Below are 20,683 nucleotides of genomic sequence, written 5' to 3' on the forward strand. Positions count from 1 at the left end.
GGGTCTACAACAACTACCATCCTCCTATCTTTATCCTGGTTGCAACAGGGCTGAGAAATAACCCTGAAGTGACAGGTTACCAGGCAGGGTACACCCCGGACAGCTGACCAGTTTATCAGATAGAAACAAACAGCCGTTTGCACTTACATTCATGGATAATTTAGAATCATCAATTAGCCTAGCTCTAATAACTGCATGACTTTTTACTGTGGCAGGAAACCAGAATACCCAAAGAGAAACCACTGCAAACTAGCCAGACTGTGGACTTGCACCCAGGAGCTTCTTACTGTCAAGCAACAGCACTAACCAGCATGCCAACAATGTAGGAAATACAGGAAAGCTATGATTTCCTGTATTTGAGGCAGAATTCTTTTGTTCTTGCCCTTGACAGGTTAATCCACAATAAATAGCAATAGCATGCATGGGGTGTGTGTGTCGTTGTCTGCCTCTTATAACTCCAGTGATTTTCCTGTAGTTTGAAATCTTATGCGGTGTTGTGAATTCCGTGAGTTCAGCAACTAACCACTCTTATTGGATTGTATCGTGTCATCTCAATGAGAACAAATTGAGTTGTTGGATTTCGTACAGATCTTTAAAGCCTGAGACAATTGTGTTAAATACACGCAAGATGCTTACGTAAATCCAAGGGCTGGCCCCTTTTTTTTCTTTTTTTTCTTTTTCAGTGTGTTCCTCCTTCAATTAAATCTCAAACACAAAAATGTGGCGCTCCGAAATAAGGCTCACACCGTTAATTCATCATTTTCACTTTGTACCACTGCTCCTTATCAGGCTATGTGAAGCAAAGTAAACAATTCAGTGGAGGCCTTAAGCCATAAACAGACATCACACACAAACATTGTTTTCATAACCAAACTGCCTTAGACCTTGTCCCCCAAATCTACACAGGTGCCCTCTGGGTGACATGAACTGCATTTAACCAATAAACAATCAATGGCTTCTTGTTGTTGTAACATCTTCTGTATTTGGATGTTTGTGTGCAGCATTTGTTAGTAAAGCATTCTTCATTGCATCAGCGTGTGCATGTGTGTGTGTGTGTGTGTGGATCACTTCTCAGTGAATTGAATCAGCATTTCGATTTGTGTGCGTGTGTGTGTGTCAGTTCTCACTCAATCAACAAGTGCATATGTGTTCATATCTGTGTTTCTCTTCATTCTGAGTCAGTGCATGTAGATGTGTGTGTTTGTGTGTGTTTGTGTTCATCACTTTCCTGTTCTGGGTAAACCACGGTCTGAAGCGTGCCCTGGGGTCCTGCCCTCCTCCATTTCAGTCCATTTGCGTCCATTGGTGCTGCTGCTCAAAGTTCTTTCCATACTGGTTCTGGCCCCAATTGAGGCAGTCCTTTTCTCCAGTGTCCTGCATCTTCTCCTTGTTCCGCTCCTCCTTAACTTGACCCTTTTGCTTCTGTAGCTCCTTCAGGGCTTGCTCCTGCTGTTGGAGCTTTTTCGTCAGGTTTGGCGACCTCCTGCTCCAGCGAGCTCCGGCCTGATTTCAAGTCCTGTATCTGGGACTCCAAGCCTAACTGATGGGTTCGATTATCAGCCAGCTCCTCCTGAGCCATGCTCAGTTTCTGCTCTGATGCCTTGAGCTCATACTGAGGGCAGAAACCTCAGAGTCTTTTCCGTACACGTCAGATTGAAGTTTATTGATGTTTTCCTTGCTTTGCTCCACGGCCTTCTGCAGCTCTGCTGTTCGGCTCTTCTCAGAGGTCAGCTCCTGGCCGAGCCCCGACACCTGTGCCTTCAGCTTATTTTCTTCTTGTGCTTTTGTCCATTCTGAGGTGCCTCCTGACCTCAGTTACTCCTCCTGTCTCTGGCACGCCCTTTTTGCTGCCCGATCATCAGTGTTGGTCCGTCACTGTCCTGCACAGTTTTAATGCAGAGTTGTTAAGGTCAGCATTCTTTTGCTCGGCCTCACTTTTCATCCGGGCTTAATGGGTGTCTCGTCACAGCTCTGTCAGCTGAAGCTGTCTGGAAATCTCCCCCGTGTAGTGAAACGGGCCTTGGATTTAACGCTCTTCGTCTCCGCTGCATGAGATCGTTTTCCTGCAGCAGTGTTGACATTTTCAGGTTGTTGTTGTGGGTCCAGCTGCTGTAGCATTTGGTCAGGGTCACATCAAAGATGGTAGAGGAGTGAGCAAAGATGGTAGAGGGGAGAGCAGGAGTCCAGGTCAGCCTCGGCTTTCCGGGCCGACAAAGCAGCCTGTAATCAAGCATAAAGAGAAAAAACAAAACAAAAACGGACGAACAGGAAAATGATGTTGTGTTGGCTGTGTTATTCAGAGAGGGGAGAAACAACGGGACCAGGCCCTGTGTCAGCCTTCTCTCCCCCTTTTTTTGTTTTTTCTCACTATATAATCAACTCATAACCCACCAAGCTGACAGGACAACACAGGTACATGTTAAAATTCTTAAGATCATGTTTAAAAGCCCAAAAAGGAATTTTCTTTCATTCAGTAATCATTTGTATTAATCAATCAGCAGAAAACATGTCACAATTTGACTCTTTTAACCACTAAATTTGACGTGTCATCACTGGTTGGTCAGACCAGTGTCTTTTTTTGAAGTTAAGTTGTTGTCCTGCAACCCAGAGAGTTTATTTGTTAGTAGTGGATAAACTTTATCATTTAACAACCGGTGTATGTTAAGTTTCGCTGCTTTAACCTTGCTAGAAAATCTTCACGTGTTCATGAATGTAAGCTGTTTCTTCATTGCGTGTGTGTGCGTTTGTAGGTGGGTTAATTTAACTTTTTTATCAAACGAGGCATTTCTCTGATTGTTTGCGTGTTTTTATTTTGTTTCCCAAATCTTGATTTCCCACCTTAAATAACAGCATTCCATGTCTTCAGCCAGGAGTCAGAGCCTGCTTGTGAGATTTCAGGGGCACATGGCGCCAATAACAATTCAGTCAAAAACTTGCCTGAAAATTTCCAGTGATGGTAACCGATAACTGGAGGAGAAGATGTCCTTTAAGCTTCTTTTCAGGTTGGGAACAAAGTGAGGTCAAGCTGTAATTTTGAGACAAAGCTTGGCCTGTCTGTCGTCCCAATTCTGTTTATCCTTTTGCCGCTGTACTCAGGTTTCCAGGTTGAGAGAAATCCAACTGTATTAACAAACTAAAACATTCACTTAGTATTTCTTTTCTGAAAACATCCATTCGCTTCATCTACCTAGATTTAACTCTCTCTCTCTCTCTGGGTGTATACTTCACACAGTCAGGCAGTTGCCTTCTATGGGCATGCAGAGTTCCTGTCACACACACAGCTACTCACTCCAGCAGCTGCAAAGCCGTCTTCACGTCCTCTCTCCACACTCTCAGTCACAATCCTCCATTAATATGAATGTATAAAACCAGTAATAATCGTAACCATAAATCAAATGTAACTGCCTATATTATTGAACTGAACCAAGAGTCATTTAAAAATCTTATAAATCCTGCTTCACACCACAAAACTGAAACAAATCACAGCTGTATTTATCACTCAATCTTACCCTGCCGACTGAAGTGCCGGTCTAAATCATGCACGATTTGTCTTTTCTATATCAAAACCCAGCCAAACATCAAACATTCACCCTAGTCATTCAAAACCTTATTTGTAATATTATAATCAGCAAAATCAGCGTCTTATTTACAGGTCTTTAACAGTATTTGCAAATCATAATTATAAAACTCAAAAACACGCTAAACAGCAAGCAAAAGTCCTCTGTGCGCTTCACAGCAGCCACCTCATTTGCATGTTCACAGTCTAAAAATAGCTCGCAGCGCTGCAGTGCGCTGTCGTCACACACAGTCTCGTCTCACACACAACTCTATTTTATATTACAAAGACGTCTTATATTTACAATCACTGTCAGGCCCGACAGCTTTAGCGCCTACACAATTTTGACAAATTTAAGTTAACGGGTCCAACCGAAGAAAGTCCAACTTTTTTGTGATCAATTAACCAGTATCAGCCTCCAACTGTATCTGGCCTCATTTCTAAACTCCCTAACTCAATTTAACAGTGTCCAAAAAAGCGCAGATACCGTTTAACACGGTAAGGAGCCTCTAACTCCTAGCTTATTCCAGGATGCCCTGTACCCCACAGTTAAGCCAAACTGAACTAACCCTGTTCGCCGACAGGTCAAAGTCGCGCGTCCACAGCCAGGAGGGAGCGTAACCTCCGGGCTATGCGCTTCTTAGCAGCCTCTAACTGCCGTCCTATAATAATTTATAACACTTTGAAACAGCAGTCAACTCCTCGAAACAAGAGTGTGACTGAGGCAGGTGCAACCTAGTGATCAATGGAGCCTCTAACTCACAACATGACCAACTCAGGTCCACCATATAACCAATTGAGCCTCTACCTCACAAAATGACCAATTCCCTACCAAACTACTTGAGCCTCTAACTCAATTTCTTAGCAGCCTCTAACTGCATTAACTTCTTAGCAGCCTCTAACTGTATTAATTTCTTAGCAGCCTCTAACTGCATTAAACACTTAGCAGCCTCTAACTGCATTAAACACTTGAGCCTCTAACTCAATTTCTTAGCAGCCTCTAACTGCATTAACTCATGAGATTTTTTTCATCAAAATCAAAACAGACATCTACCAGTAATTTCAGTGAGTAGACTTTAATTTTATCATGTCCAATTTGGCACACTTTGGAAATAGATTCAACAGGTAATGCCTTACCTTTGTATAAGCCGGCTTATGCCCACTCACGTCAGACCACTGGCTTGTGTCTGTCCGTTCGACAACCTCGGACCGTCCAAACCTCCAACTTCCACCCCAATACCACAGGAGGAGCCCCCAAACTGTTACGGATTCAAATATTGGGGATGGATACAAGAGGAAAAACCACAATAACAACACTGGTCCGGCCGGGTTGAGTCAAACGATGATTTTAATGATCACACGCGTGGGAGATGGACACTGTACGCAGACAGCATCAGATCTCAAAATGGTGGAGCATTGGTCAAACTCTTATAGCCTCTAGTGGCCCCCACCTAATCATAAAAGCCTAAACATTCACATTCTTTCTCTCACACAGCGCCTAAGCTACGACCTTGGCTCCCTGTTTATCTGCTCCTGCTGAGATGGGGCAGAAAACTCCAGTATGTTCTGTTCTCTTCTAATCAGACAAATAAGGCGATGACTTTCTGCGAACAGTATTTCTTATAACTCAGCAGTATAATGCATCATAAAACAATATCATTCATTCACAATAAATCAGCAGTCTAATGTAATGCAAATCAGTTTAACAAATGTAATAGTTATCACCTTCTTCTAATTCAGGAGAATAATGCAAACTAAAACTACATAATAATTCACAATCTTTTTTTTTTTTTTTTTTTCGCCTGTCCCATTTGGTTCTTTAGCCATCAGAATTGTTGTCTGAAGACCAACAAGGATACCCAATGGATTTACTTTGCCAAATGGATCATCGTGGCATTGCCGTATTGGTCCATTTGGTCGATCTTTGTTTTTATTATTTATTATATTTTATTTTCAGATGTTACAGACGGGACAGACATGAGTGAGAGATAGGAAAGGGAGAAAGAAAGAGGAAGGAAAGGAAAAACAGAAGGGGAGAGGGACAGTGAGAAAGGGGGGGAGAAAAAAAATAAAAAATCTCCTGGATCACCTGTTGAGAGAAGAATAGAAAACAAGCAAAAAAAGACAAAAAAAACAAAAAACAAAGCAACATACTAAACACAACACCATCGCATTAATCTAGCTAAGTGTAAACAGCAGTAAATACTAAATATTCAATGTTGTTGTGCAGCACGCAGGACAGATGTGCTTCGAAGTAGCAGCCAAGAAAGGTGTAATTTGGGTCTACGAGCAGTGAACACCCGTGTGCATACCTGTGTGGATCAGCGCGCTTGTATTCCAAAGGTTTCTCCATGTAACGATCTGCTAGGGAGTGTGGGGGGGCCACAGCCCTGTCCTCCAGGGTGTGAAGCAGGTATGGAGGAGATCAAAACTCCAGACATCCAGAGGCCCCCAGAACACAAGAAACCATGGAAGACCAACAGAGGGGCAGCCGCGCCACTGTTCCAGTAAGAGCTGAGGAGAGTCCCAGATGAGGGCTCACTCAGCAGCCGCGGAGCAGAAGCCAGGGGGAGTTGCAGTGACGCGCCCGTGAGCTCCGCCGGCCGCCAGCTGTGCCTGAGTGACCGAGCCCCAGGCCGAGAGGCCGGGGGCACCCAACCCCCGAAGGGGCCCGAGCGAGCCCCAGGCTCCAGGCCCCGATAAGCGGCCGCCAAGGAGTGAGCCGGTGTGTACCTGGACGCCCACCCCCAGACACAAAGAACCACCAACGCACCGACACCTGAGGGAGTCCGCCACCGGCAGGGGAAGTGGTGGTAGGTGGAGATAGGCCTCCAAACCTTGGAGGGCCTGAGGTGTCCCCAGAGAGGTGGCGTCTGATACCCAACCTGACATATAGACACAGACATACAGGCACACACAGACACAAACATCCATTCCCCCCCTCATGCTCTCATATGCACTCACTCCACACTCAACCAACGTGGAGACAGACATAAAGAGACGCTGTACACACGATCACACTCCCCAAGCGTACTCTACAAACCGGGTCTAGGTACCCTTGCTCCTGGAGGGGGGAACTGCAGCCAGACCCAGGTGGTGTTACCCTTTTCCCTGCGGTGGGGAGAGGCAGACCACCCCGACTCCGTAGCAGCAGGGAGGCCCCACACTCCAGACCGCAGTCGGACGGCCAACTCCACCTAGCCCTCCCGCTCCAGCAGGCCGCAGAGAATGGGGGTGGGAGAAGACTCCAAACCTCCCTCCACCCGCTCATTGTAGTGTTGATGCATGTGTGTTCTAAGGTGCAATTAAAACCCAGGAGGGCATGGAGCTACCTGCCAAGGAGCAGCAGGTAAGCGCATAGTCCCTCCTGATAGCCCTCAATGTCTAAGTGTATTTAAAATTGAGAGGTGGGCAACGACGCCAGGGGTGAGGTGTACACCCTGATGGTAATTTGGACTCCGTGATTGTGCCCACCCCCAAGATCCTATATGTATGTGTAATGAGAGTGTGAATAATGTGAATGTCTAAGTTGTGGGATAAAATTGAGGCAGAGGCAGCCAGAAGGGGACGGGGGGGGGGGGGGTAGCCTCCTCTGCACCCTGGTGACATACCCCTACTCCAAGGCCCTGCATGTGTGGGTGGTTGTGGTGGAGCGGGAAGAGAGAGGCAGCTGGAGATGGGGAGGGAAGGAAGGGAGGGGCAGGTAACCCCTCCCTGGGGCCAGCTCCCCCGCTGACCCCAGTAGGCACTCCCACACTCCGCGACCCGCCAGGGAAAGGGGGCCCAGGCCCATCCAGACCGGGGCCCAGTGCAGCAGCGCCTCCCGGCCCCACAGAGCCCGGGACAGTCCACCCAACCCCACCACAGAGAAAACTGCACCCACCCCACCATCCACTCATCTTCCAGACTACATAAGACAGTAAACGCCCAGGCTGAGATCTTCCTCCACCTCTCCTGTATCTCCCCCTCCTGCAGAGAGAGTTCCTGAAGAGAGGAAAGCTCCTGCAAGATGTGACCATCTCCCCCACCAGTTGAAGAGCCCCCCAGGTGGTTCGACGCACCGGCGGCACCCCGCTCCAGGGCCGGGCCCCCATGCACCCACCCGCCCACAACCCCGGCAACACACCAACCAGGATCCAAGCCCCCGAGGCCCGGCCCGGGCCCCAGCCCAGAGACGGAGCGCCCCCAGAACCTCACGCCCATCCCGGACCCACCCAGGGCCAGCCAGGCTACCAGGTCAGTAACCCACGTCCGTCAGCACAGACCATCCCCTAGCCCCGCTGCACGCAGCCGCGAGGAAACAGTCACCTGAGAGCCAACAGAGCCCCCAACCGGACATGACCGCTACCCCGGGTTGAGCCCCCCAAGGAAGATGCCTCTGGGGAACCCCCCGACGCCCTAAGCCTGTCCCTACCCCCACACCAATCACAACAGTGAAGGCGGGACCAAATTATGACCCCCCACCCCCACTAGGTGATGGAGCTGATAAAAGGAGTCCAGAGCAATTGATCTGATGTGGTGGCAGAGGCTGTATCAAGACTAATGTAATCTAATAGATAATTTCTATATTGGTTAGAATTAAGATTATTTTTATTTTTCCAGTTCATGAGGACTGTTTTCTTGGCTATGCATAGGGCAGTGAAAATCATATGGGCTATATTCTTTTCTGAAGTGACATTATCTAAGCTGCCCAGTAAACACACTAAGGGGGAGGTTGGAATGTTACATTTCAGACACTTTGATAAGTCTTCACATATCTCGCGCCAAAACTTTTGCACTGGTGGACAGAACCAAAGAGCGTGGATGTAATTGTCTGGTGTATTGCCTTGACAGTGTGAGCAGTTGTTGGAAGATGTAAAGCCCATCTTGAACATCCGATGACCTGTATAGTGCACTCTATGTAGTATTTTGTATTGTATTAATTGCAGACTGGGATTTTTAATTAATTTAAAGGTTTTTAAGCAAATCTGAGACCAGAGGTTTTGGTCTAAGCTGACTGATAAATCTGCTTCCCACTTTGCAATAGGAAGGGATATTGATTCATCTAATTTAGAAAGTGTTCTGTATATTTTAGATAATAATTTGGGGGATTTAAGAGTAAGAAAATGTGCCGCACTTAGTGGTGTTTGTAATTCAACTTGACTGAGGTTAAATTTCTTTTTTACTATGGATTTAATTTGTTGATATTCTAAAAATCTTGTCTTGTTGATCCCATATTGTGCAACTAGTCTGTCAAATGGAATAAATTCTGTTCCCTCTAATATATGTTCTAAGTATTTAATTCCTTTACAACTCCATTCTGGGAAATTAATCATATTATTGTTTTGTAATATGTCAGGGTTATTCCAGATAGGTGTACGTTTGCATGGGATTAATGAAGACTCCGTTATTTTTAGAAACTCCCACCATGCTGTCAGAGAAAAGCTGATGTTGATACTTTTAAAGCATTCATGTCTTTTGATGTTTGAGCTAATAAATGGTAGGTCTGAAATCTCTAGATCCTTGCATAGTGCCTGTTCAACATCTAGCCAGGGCTCAACTAAGAAGGTATGTTTTAACCATTCTGAGATGAACTGAAGCCTGTTGGCTAAGAAGTATTGGTGAAAATTAGGCAGATCTAATCCTCCTCTATCCTTGGTTCTTTGTAGCGTTTTTAAGCTGATACGCGGGGGTTTATCTTTCCAAAGGAATTTGGAAATACATGAATCCAGAGATCTGAACCAATCTTGTGATGGTTTGTTAGGGATCATCAAAAATAAGTAATTTATTTTTGGCAAGATCATCATTTTTATAGTGGCGACCCTTCCCATGAGTGATATGGGTAAATATTTCCATCTAGTCAGATCGCCTTCTACTTTCTTTAGAAGTGGGATGTGGCTTAGGAGAGACATTAATACCTAAATATTTAATATTTCCGGATTGCAGTGGGGCAGAGGAAGAATTATGGAAGGAGCAGTTAATGGGGAGAACTGTAGATTTTGGCCAGTTAATTGAATAATCTGAAACTCTTGAAAACCAGTTTATTAAAGTAATTACCTCAGAGAGGTTGGTTTGTGTGTTTTGCAGAAAAAGCAACACATCATCCGCATAGAGACTGATTTTATGTTCTATGTTCTTACATTTTATGCCCTTAATTGTTGTAGCCTGTCTAAATGCTGCTGCTAGAGGTTCGATAAAAATTGCAAAAAGTGAAGGGGAGAGTGGGCATCCCTGTCTGGTGCCCCTCAGGAGATAGAAGCTGGAGGATGTCTGGTCATTTGTTCTGATACGAGCTGTTGGGGAATTGTATAATATTCTTATCCAGTTTATGAAAGAGTTTCCAAAACCAAATTTGTGTAAAGTTGCGAATAAAAATTTCCAGTTAACTCTGTCAAATGCTTTTTCTGCATCTAGAGATAATATTATGGTTTCGATGTTTTTATCGTATGAGTAGTCTATTAAATTAAGTAATCTACGAGTGTTTGTTGAGGAGTGCCGACCTTTTATGAAACCAGTTTGGTCAGGATGAATTAAGAGGGGGGTCATTTTCTCTAATCTCTTTGAGAGAGCTTTGCAGATTATTTTAAGGTCTACATTTAAAAGAGAAATTGGACGATAGCTTGAGGGAAATAAAGGGTCTTTGCCTGGTTTTAGCAGGAGACTAATGTTGGCAGAATTCATATTTGGTGGTAGTCTGCCATTTTCCTCGATTTCCTGCAACATGCCGTGGAATACTGGTGCCAAAATTATCCAGAATTCTTTGTAGAATTCTGCAGGGAAGCCGTCTGGACCTGGAGCCTTATTATTGGGCATACTTATCAGGGCTTCCTGGAGTTCACTTGGCGTCAGTGGCGAATCCAGTTCCATTGCTTGACTGTCTAGTAATTTTGGAAGAGTTACGTTGTCAAGAAACAGATCAATTTCATTTTTAGATGGGTTTATTTGTGGTGAGTATAAAGTTTCATAGAAATCCCTAAAAATGTTGTTTATTCTTCCAGGATCATATATTGTGTTCCCCGATAAATCTTTAGCAGCACATATAGTTGTTTTTTCTTTATTTATTTTTAGCTGGTTAGCTAGAAATCGACCTGATTTGTTACTGTGTTCAAAATTCTGCAAGCGAAGTCTTTGTATAAGGAATTGTGGTTTTTTTTATTAATAATTTCATTTAATTCTAGTTTTGTTTTGCATATTTTGTTCAATGTTTCCTGATCTTGGTCGCACGCGTAGGCTTCTTCTAGTGATTTGATGTTTTTTTCTAATTCCTGAATATTTTTGTTTTCTTCTTTCTTTTTGTGTGATGAGAAAGAAATTATTTTACCTCTCATCACAGCTTTCCCTGCTTCCCATAGAACAGAAGCAGATATTCCGGGAGTGTCATTAAAGTCTAAATATGAAGTCCATTCCTTTTTAAAATATTTAATAAAGTCTTCATCTTTAAGTAGTGATATATTAAATCTCCAGTTTTTTCTTGGCGTAGTGTTATTCTTGTGCATTAGTGTTAAAGATACAGGAGCATGATCGCTGACAGCTATAGGATGAATCTCAGTGTCTGAAATGTCACACAGCAGTGAGCTGCTGACCAAAAAATAATCCAGACGAGAGTAAGAGTGATGAACATGCGAGAAAAAAGTATATTCCTTACTGGTGGGGTGAAGAGAGCGCCATGCATCGCAAAGACCAAAGTCGCTCATATTCTGTTTGATTATATTTGTGGACTGCCAATTGCGCTGAGTTCCTGTTGTGTTGAGCCTATCAATGTCTTCATTTAGTCCAAGGTTGAGGTCACCGCCAAGAATGAGTGTGCAATCAAGGTGTTCAGAGAGTGCACTAAAAAATCCGTGGAAGAATGAGGGTTCATCAACATTTGGACCGTATATACTTACAATACATAGTTTTTTGTTCAATATTGATAGTTTAATAATTAGAAATCTACCCTCTGGATCTATAACTGTATCGAGTACTGTAAAATTAACATTTTTATGTATTAAAATTGCTACTCCCCGTTGTCTAGAATTATAACAGGCTGCAAACACGTTAGGAAACTCAGGTGTTTTAAGTTCGTTTAAACCTGTGACAGGTCTGTGAGTTTCTTGTAATAAAACAACATCTGCCTGTAGTTTTTTAAGCTGGTTAAATATCTTTAACCTCTTTCCTCTGGAGCCAGCTCCATTTACATTCCATGTGACAAACCTCAGCATGCCCATAATTGTGTGTGTATGTCTAATGAAGTATGCTGGGTGTTTCGTTTAGACAGGTGGAGAGAATGTGGAAACATCCCTTGTTTGTAAATAGAAAGAGAAAAAGAAGTGTGGTGAGAGGCTCCATAAGTCTGACTATGTGTGTGAATATTCACTAATATGAACAAGCGTGGCTTGCTTATGTGTCCTGCAAGTCTGTGCGTGCTGTGAGGCTGTTGTGAATGTGCTGCCGTTGAGCTGATGTGTTTGCGTGATCGTGGTGTGAAAATATGGAGAAATAGAGGGTGTTGTTTGTAGGTGAGTGGGGAAGTAGGTGATCACAGCAGTGAAAGACAAGAGAAAGAAATAAACCACATGAACTGTGAGCAACAACAACAAAAAAGAAACGAAACGGAAACATTCCAATTAAAACAATGACGGAGGGTGACGGTGTTATATCTGCTATGACATCATATTGATATTACTAGGTTAAACCCATGTTAAAAGAGAAAGTGTGAATGAATAAGAAAAGAGTGTAGCGGGTTCTTATCTGGAGTGCAGTCAATATAACCACGGTGTGGTGCCGGGGTCGCGGTAGAGCTGTCCGTCCACGTAGAGCCAGTCCACGGCGATGACAGCACGGGAGCCTTTCTGGATGAAGCTACGTCGAACTGGGAACAGGACCTTGCGTCGTTCCAGGATCTCTTTGGGGAACTGGTCGTTCACGCTGAAGTCCGTTCCTTTCAGCTCTCTGCCGCGACTCTTCACCTGTTCCTTCTGTTTGAATTGACCGAATTTGGCCACAATAGGCCGTGGTCTCCCGGTCCGCGACCGCACGCCCCCCAAGCGATGTACTCTATCGAAGTTGATGTTCTTTACGGTGTCCTCCGGCAGCTTCAGGTGGATTTTAATGAAGCTTTTCACCGTTGCCTCTGCGTCCTCTCCGGCAGTTTCTGGAATACCAGAAAACACAAGATTATCTCTCATGCTACGGGCTTGTAGATCGATAACGGACTCTTTTATTTTTTTATTTTCAATGTTTAGCTGGGTCACGTTATCGGTGAGAGATTTGACCGACTCCCGTAGCGTGGCATTTTCAGCGGCAAGCGTTTCCACCTGCTGCTGGCTGAATTCCAGGGATTCTCTCAGAGATTTAAATTCCCGGTGTAAAATCTCCACCAGGGACAGCCTCGCATCGAAACTGGACAATCGCTTGTCGATTGACTCCAGGATGTCTGCGATGTCTTTGCCGGCAGGCGATGTTGTACCGGGGGAGTCTGCCGGGCGACATCTCTTCGATGACGGCGTCTCAATTTTGGCCGGGGAAGATGCACTCTGGGCCTTATTCATTACTAAATCTTGAAAACAGCGGTCGATGTAATCTTGGAGAGCGTCTAAACTCTCCCCGTTGTCCTCCAGGGTGTTAGAGATGATAAAACAGATGTTGTTAGTTATATGACAATTGATTAGTATATTTGGTAATACTGAAGCTTGAAAAACCTTTGTTAAACTCTATGCTACCATTTGCTTTTTCTCCGCCAAAATCTCCGGCGTCTGACGTCACCTACAACATGGGTCGCTTACCTTGTCCGTCACTTCCGTCACTTACCCTTGCCCCGTCCGCCTCGTCCCCCTATAATTCACAATCTTTAATTAGGGGTCTAACATGGCATAAAATAATATTATAATCCCACACAACCCATTCTTTCATAACCTGCTTGTTGAGGATTGACCACAAGTTCTCAATTGGATTAAGGTCTGGGGAGTTTCCTGGCCATGGATGCAAAATGTCAATGTTTTGTTCCCCGAGCCCCTTAGTTATTATCACTTCAGTCACTTCGGTGCTCCATCAGAGGCTGGAAAGGGCATTGTTCATCACAAAACTGTTCTTGGATGGTTGGAAGAAGTTGCTGTCGGAGGATGTTTTGGCACCATTCTTTATTCATGGCTGTGTTTTTTGGCAAAATTGTGAGGGATCCCACTTCCTTGGTTGAAAAGCAGCACCCCACACGAATGGTATCAGGATGCTTTACTGTTGGCTTGAGGCAGGACTGATGGTAGTGCTCGCCTTTTCTTATCTGGACAATCCTTTTTGCAGATGCCCCAAACAATAAGAAGGGGGCTTCATCAGAGAAAATGACTTTACCTGAGTCCTCAGCAGTCCACTCACTGTACTTCTTGCAGAATATCGGCCTGTCCCTGATATTTTTAGGGGGGACAAGTGGCTTATTTGCTGCCCTTCTTGACACCAGGCCATCCTCCAAGAGTTTTCAGCTCACTGAGTGTGCAGATGCACTCACAACTGCTTGCTGCCATTCCTGAGCAAGATCTGCACAGATGGCACCCCAATCCTGCAGCTGAATCATCTTTAGGAGACTGTCCTGGCCCTTGCTGGACTTTATAATTATGTTATCTGAACCTAAATCGGGACAAAAGATCTGAGAAATCAGATAGAAAAAGCTGTTTATTCTGGTTCTTGTAGATGATTTCCCTCCAAAACTATATACAACTAGCTGTAAGTCATGTAACTAGAAGACAATTAAGAACATAATTTTGCAAACATAAGATGGTTTTCTATGGTAGATGAGAGTTTGATGGTGTAAGGCAAGCTTTTACAAATACATACTGAGCCATTTTGAATGGCCTGTATTTTTATACAGCATACAATAGTTAGTCTGTCATGGGAGCTTAAATGGCACAGAATACTAAAAATCACCCTCTAACCTTAAATTAATGACCAGTTTTTCTGTCTTATAAATATTTCTGTCATTTTAATCGTTTATGATGACCACATTATAAATTACTATTTTGTGTGTTATTATTTAGTAAATTGTTCTTTTTGAAGTAAATGAATCTCTCTTTCTTTTTCTTCAGGAATGATTAACATTTTGCATGGATTGGGGCTGCGCTTCTTGGCTCTCGGCCACCACACTCCGTTTATGGTAAGAGTGGACATTCTTTATCATTTCAAAAAAATGTTAAAAACAACTTTGTCCTTATAAAGAGTTCACATGTGATGTCCTTTTCTCCACATGATTCATATCCAGCACATTGGTATGGCTCATAACTATAGGAATGTAAGCCAGGCCATCCAAGCAGTCAGGGATTGTGGGTATGAAATTTCAATGGGGCTTATGCCCAAATCCATTGGACCCCTCACATTTTGCTTCACTGGAACAGGAAATGTCTCCAAGGTACAAAACCTTAGACACAACCAAACACTCAGAAAAAATACATTAAGGAGGATTTTGTGATGAATGTTTCATTTTATGCATCTTTTTTCTTTCTTGCAGGGAGCCCAAGACATCATCAACGAGCTTCCTGTTGAATATGTTGAACCTCACGAGTTGAAGGACGTCTCTGAAACAGGAGGTATGAAATATTTTGAGCATCATGCAATTTTCAGCTGTTGGAGTGACCGTGGTGGGTTGTAGCACTTTAAACACACAAGTTCTTTGGGGAAATGGTCTGTCTGATCTTGTTATTTGGAATGTGGAAAAACATGGATACCACAAAAAGCACAAGGACTTAAATTAAACATTGCTTACAGATTATATTACAAATGAAATGTGTTTAGAAAATAAGAACATTTATAAATTTCTACATTGATCAAAAAGTTCTTACTATTAACCAAACTTTTACTATGTTCCTTTAGTTTTGCCTCTGTGAATAAATTGGAAAGTCATGAACCTAAAAAAACAAAATATCTGTCAATTTATTTTAGGGCTGTGGGATATGACAAAATATACCAGATGATGATAATAAAACGTCTGTCATCTCTATCCCTGTTTTTGTGGGGTTGTCAACTTTGAGATACTGAGAGTCACTGACCCGTTCTGTCATCATGTGAGTCATTAGGATCCCATGAGACAAAGTGTGAATTAGAGGTGAATCACTTGGAAAATGATCTCAGGACTGTATTATAGGTGGCACCTGTTTGGTGTTGTAGGTCACTACCTCTATTCAGTGGATATCCATTTACTCATTTACTCTTCTCTGAAACCATCCATCTTCTCTGTCCAAAATGTGAATATTAGCATCATGAAAACAGTGTGTCCCCTCATTGAAGTGAAATTATAGCTGAATCTTGTCCTAAAGACCTGGATCTCTCTTGTGGCGCTACGTACCTTTGGAGTGGTTGTTTCGTCCCTCCTATGTATTGGTCTGAGAACTGCTCATCATATAACATACACAACATTGTGGTTTTCCAGTGATTTTCCATTTTGTTGTCTGAGGTTGTTGCTGGGTCTGAGATCTACTGGGGTGTTATGCTCGGTGAAGATTTTTCAAACAGAGCTATCACATCACAAGGGGCAGTAGTGTAGTTCTGCTGAGCAGTAACTCAAAGGGAGAAAATCCCATGAAACTCTGGGGCACCTCCCTCACTGTAAACGAAAGAGGGTCTAACTGGCAATCCTAATTGTGTTCATCCGCGTAAATGACCTTGCGAATCATGGAGCTTAAAGTCTCATTCAGCCGTTCCACCACCCCATCAGTCTGAGGGTGGTAGAAGTTGGTCCGAACACATTTAATGCCAGTAATTCGTACAGTCCTTGTAGTCTGTGAGACATGAATGATGTTCCCTGGTTAGTTGCAAGTTGGCAAGTCAAGTGATATTTATTTGCAGTGTTTTCCTTTGCTTTTATGAGAGCAGCTTTCCATCTACCTTTGTTGTTCCACACCACACACAACTCCACATCCCACCACAGGGCTCTAGAGTGCGACCAATTTGGTCGCAAATGCGACCAAATTTTTCAGTGGTGCGACTAAAAAAAAATAATTTGGTTGCAACTGGCGGGTAGCAAAAAAAAAAAGAAAGAAAAAAAATCTGCAACCTTCCCTGTGGTCAACAACAGACACACATTTTGCCCCTATCGTGGACTAAACCAATCAGAGATAGTCAGGGGCGGGACCTCTCTGATTGGCCGTGGTCCAGTTGAAAGTGCAGGTGGAAGTGGGAGGTGAGTAGCTTGAATAAAGCGATATCAAATCATTAAATCCTGAATCGACTTTTAAATATAACTGTGTTTTGCCAGAAACGCCAGATTCTCAGATTAAAGCTCACAAAACCATTTCAACAACAACCAAACAGCAAATGAGAGCAGGTACACGGATTGCACACAAAGACGTAAACACAGAACGGACCGACGCATCAGAATCAACTTTGTCTTTCTTGGCTTTCTCACCCGACGGCCCGTAGACGGACACGCTGTCGGAGCTTAGCGGTTCTGATGTGTCCGGTCCGCGCTGTGTTTACGTCTTTTTGCGCTGATTCTGAGCTGCAGGTTTTGTCTCTCCAACCAAAATTCACCGAGCCAGCAGCAAAAGAAGCAGCAAACTGCGCTTCACATTTGATCAATGTCGTCATGAATTTTGCTGTTTTGCTTCCACGACTATTAAAATCACACTCCATGCACAGCTAGCTCTCTCTCTATACTTCAAGAACAGTTTCCCGTCTCCAATCTCTGTTTTCTGTATTATTCATTCACTTATTACCCACCAGTCTACCGTTGTTTACAGCGCTGTGGCTGCTGTCTTTTTCTTTTCTTTTTCTTTTTTTCACTTAAATGACCTCGGACAAGAAAGCCTGTTTTTTCTGTTGTTCAATACTGAAGAAATTTAAACTTTATATGCAGAACATTGTAGAATATTTTTAAGGTTATCTGCTATAAAAAGCCAGACCAGGAAAATCTCCTTCATGTTTTTCTGTGTTTTATTCTCAGTTACTTTCACACAAAGGCATCTGCTGTGATTTTCACAATTCTGATGAAGTCAGTACTGATAAATGATCAGAATTATAATATTTCTGACTGTCTGAGGCTAAGTTGAATCGAATCGGGACTTTGAAAACCGGAATCGAATGGATTATAGAAATCAGTGATGATACCCAGCCCTAGTGAGCAGCCTAGGCACGACAGAAGTGGATTTAGCTGCAATAGGAAAAGAACTATTGCTCACTTTTCTGTTAAGTTAAGGCCTGATCCTTCTGAAATTCATAGCCAGTGCTCTGACACGGTGTCATCAATCTTTGAATGCTGAAAAAGCACAGTGTATCCAGAAAAACACATTATATTATATAAATTATTATAAAATTTGTGTGCGCCTAACTTTTGTGCCGGTACGCCTAACTTTTTAAAGTTAGGCGTACCGGTACGCCCATGGCAAAAAGTTAGTCTAGAGCCCTGCACCACAGTAAACCTCTCTAATTATTAGGATTCAAAGTCAGTTCACTGTATTATCATTAAAGATTAAGTCAAAATATTACTAGAATCATTAATGTGACATTAAGATTAGATATATACTAATTTATGGCTAAAGCTAACTGTATTCCTACAACCTTTTATTATGCAATTGTGTTTGTTCGTTTTTATCACTATCATTAAGTTATATTATGTAATTTAACTAGAGCAAACTGTATGTTTTCTTGCCAGATATGACCAAAGTGTATGCCACCGTCCTTAGCCGACACCACCACCTTGTAAGAAAGAGTGACGGCATCTATGACCCCATTGAGTACGAGATCCATCCAGAACTGTACACTTCCCACTTCAGGACCAGCGTGAGTTTCTTAATTTTTGTCTGTCACTAAGGCCTGCTTACAACATTACTCCAACCCCCGTCTGTTATTCAGGGGCCTTGTCCTCTACTTCAGTCAGCAACACATAAGGCATCCATCCATCCATCCATCCATTCGCTTCCGCTTATCCTTTTCAGGATAGGTGCTCGAGCCTATCCCAGTTGTCCTAGGGCGAGAAGCGGGGTACACCCTGGACAGGTCGCCAGTCTGTTGCAGGGCTAACACACAGAGACAGACAGCCACATGACAGCGCTCACATTCACTCCCGCATTCACACCTATGGGCAATCTGGATTAATCAATTAACCTATCCCCACAAACTGCATGTCTTTGGACGGTGGGAGGAAGCCGGAGTACCCGGAGGGAACCCATGCAAACACGGGGAGAACATGCAAACTCCACACAGAACGACCCCGGTCTGATGGTGTAATTGAACTCAGGACCTTCTTGCTGACCTCCGTGCTGCCCACATAAGACATGAATAAGTCAAGTTGTGCTGGCATTTCAAAACACATGCTGTATTGATGTGTCATTTAAGTAGAAATATAAAGCCCACTTGCAGGGTTCTAGATCTGTGTTTACCATGGTAATCCCTATGTTTTTATATAGATTATTAGAGATTAGGGAAAGGAAAGGGGTAAGGTATGTGATTATGGAGGGGAGAGTTGGGACTTTAAAAGGAGGGTCTATGACTGGTAAAGAGAGAGAGCTCACTGACATGGAGAGAAGGAAGAGTGAGTTATTGTGTGTGCATGAGGCCAGGTGGAAGGGTAGCAAGGTCAGTAGCACTGGATTTGGACTGTTCTACTTTGCTGTAGAGAGCAAATGGAAAGGAGTAGGGGTAATCTTGAAAGAATAGTGTCAGACAGCATCATGAATTTGAAGCTGGAAAATGAAGGTGTGAATATTGTTAGTGCATTTGACCCACAGGTTGGATGTCGGTTAAAAAAGAATATGGAATTCTGGAAATGTACATGCATGCAGAAATGGCATTACTGGATGCAGAAGTTGTTAGATGAAGTGGCAGAGAGTGTCCTCAGGGACATGTAGGTTAAGTGAACAGAGGAGACGATGAGGTGTTGGTTAGGTATGGTGTTGAGTAGGGCTATGCGATATGACCAAAATCTCATATCCCGATATAAGACATCTATCGTCCCGATAACGATATAAATCACAAAAATGTAACATTTTCTGTAAATTCTGTGAATCTCGTCTTGCGTAAAGTGTTTCCAGCTGCGCATCATGTAGCTGGAGTCGAGTGTTTTAACAGATGCATGAAACAATACATTTTTAGACATAAGTTGTAAAGGGCGCCGTTTTTTTTGTGAGTATTTATTACACGGCGTGCTGCGGGGAAAAGCCTGTTCTAACGTTTGAGTCTAAGGTTTATTTTTTAGCACCTGGCGGCTCTTTTTTAATTCTCATCTGTAAATAATCTGCTCTTTCACGTGATTCAGTTTATTTTGAAAAGTCTCAACAGGATCTTGAGCTTTATTGTGAAAGGTTTATGTGAAACATAAACAAGCGGACACGCGATGGTGTTACCGTCGTTGTTGCTAACGACAACGCATAAAAACAGGCGCTTGTCCGTCTGTAGTGTGGTTATATAAAATATAAGAGAAAGAGAGAACTTTAAGAAATTAATATAGCCACTACAGTGACCATCAAAACGATTAAAAAATATTGCTGTAAACAGTTTATTTTGCGACACCACGAAACAAACGATAGCGTAAAATGAAACGATAGACGTTTTTATATCATCATCTGATATATATATAGTTATATCGAACAGCCCTAGTGTTGAGGAGAAAAATGGAAAACATAGTGTTCATCTGTTGTAGATTTGTTTTTTTTTATTTTTAGGCTTGCCACTTCTTTTGTCCTCCACTTGTCCAGTTTCCTCAAAAAGACTTTTTCTAATGTAATGCATACCAGGCAAGATATGCAAGTTATTGGCTAATAGCTATTAGCCAATAACTAGTTATTAGTTATTAGCTTTTTATATTATATTTTAAAATTGGTTCTTTGCTAGGTTCTGTATTATGCATAGACCCATAATTCATTCATCTCTTGAGTTAGGTGTTTTTGCCTTTAAATCATGTGTCGGTTTTAAGTGGTTTAACAAACAAGAAACCCATCCCTCTGAAAATCATCATGGACTGGACTAAAAAATGAGTGAAAAAGTAACCAAAGAAAAACTTTGGCCTTCAGAAGGCCTTGAGAACTATTGCTCTGCCACATGGCGAGTGGCAGGGTACATCCTGGCTAACATAGAGACACACACCATTTGGACTCACATTCGCTTAAGACTTTTTTCCAGTGTGATGGAACTGTCTGTAACTGTCTTATCTGCTTTATGAGGAATGTGCCCCGTGAATTAATGTCACCCAGT

At 43.0% G+C, this 20,683-nt stretch overlaps 1 protein-coding gene across 1 annotated transcript in view; it reads left to right on the forward strand.

Moving 5' to 3' along the window:
- Positions 1-20,683, forward strand: part of aass (aminoadipate-semialdehyde synthase) — a 100,027-nt gene that overhangs the window by 34,287 nt on the left and 45,057 nt on the right. The window contains exons 5-8 of the mRNA XM_080874085.1: positions 14,590-14,657; positions 14,763-14,909; positions 15,009-15,087; positions 18,147-18,274. Of these exons, the coding sequence (XP_080730211.1) occupies positions 14,590-14,657; positions 14,763-14,909; positions 15,009-15,087; positions 18,147-18,274 (422 nt within the window). The remainder of the gene's footprint in view (positions 1-14,589; positions 14,658-14,762; positions 14,910-15,008; positions 15,088-18,146; positions 18,275-20,683) is intronic.

The sequence above is a fragment of the Rhamphochromis sp. 'chilingali' genome (assembly GCF_963969265.1).
Source record: "Rhamphochromis sp. 'chilingali' genome assembly, chromosome: 2".
NCBI classification, from domain to species: domain Eukaryota; kingdom Metazoa; phylum Chordata; class Actinopteri; order Cichliformes; family Cichlidae; genus Rhamphochromis; species Rhamphochromis sp. 'chilingali'.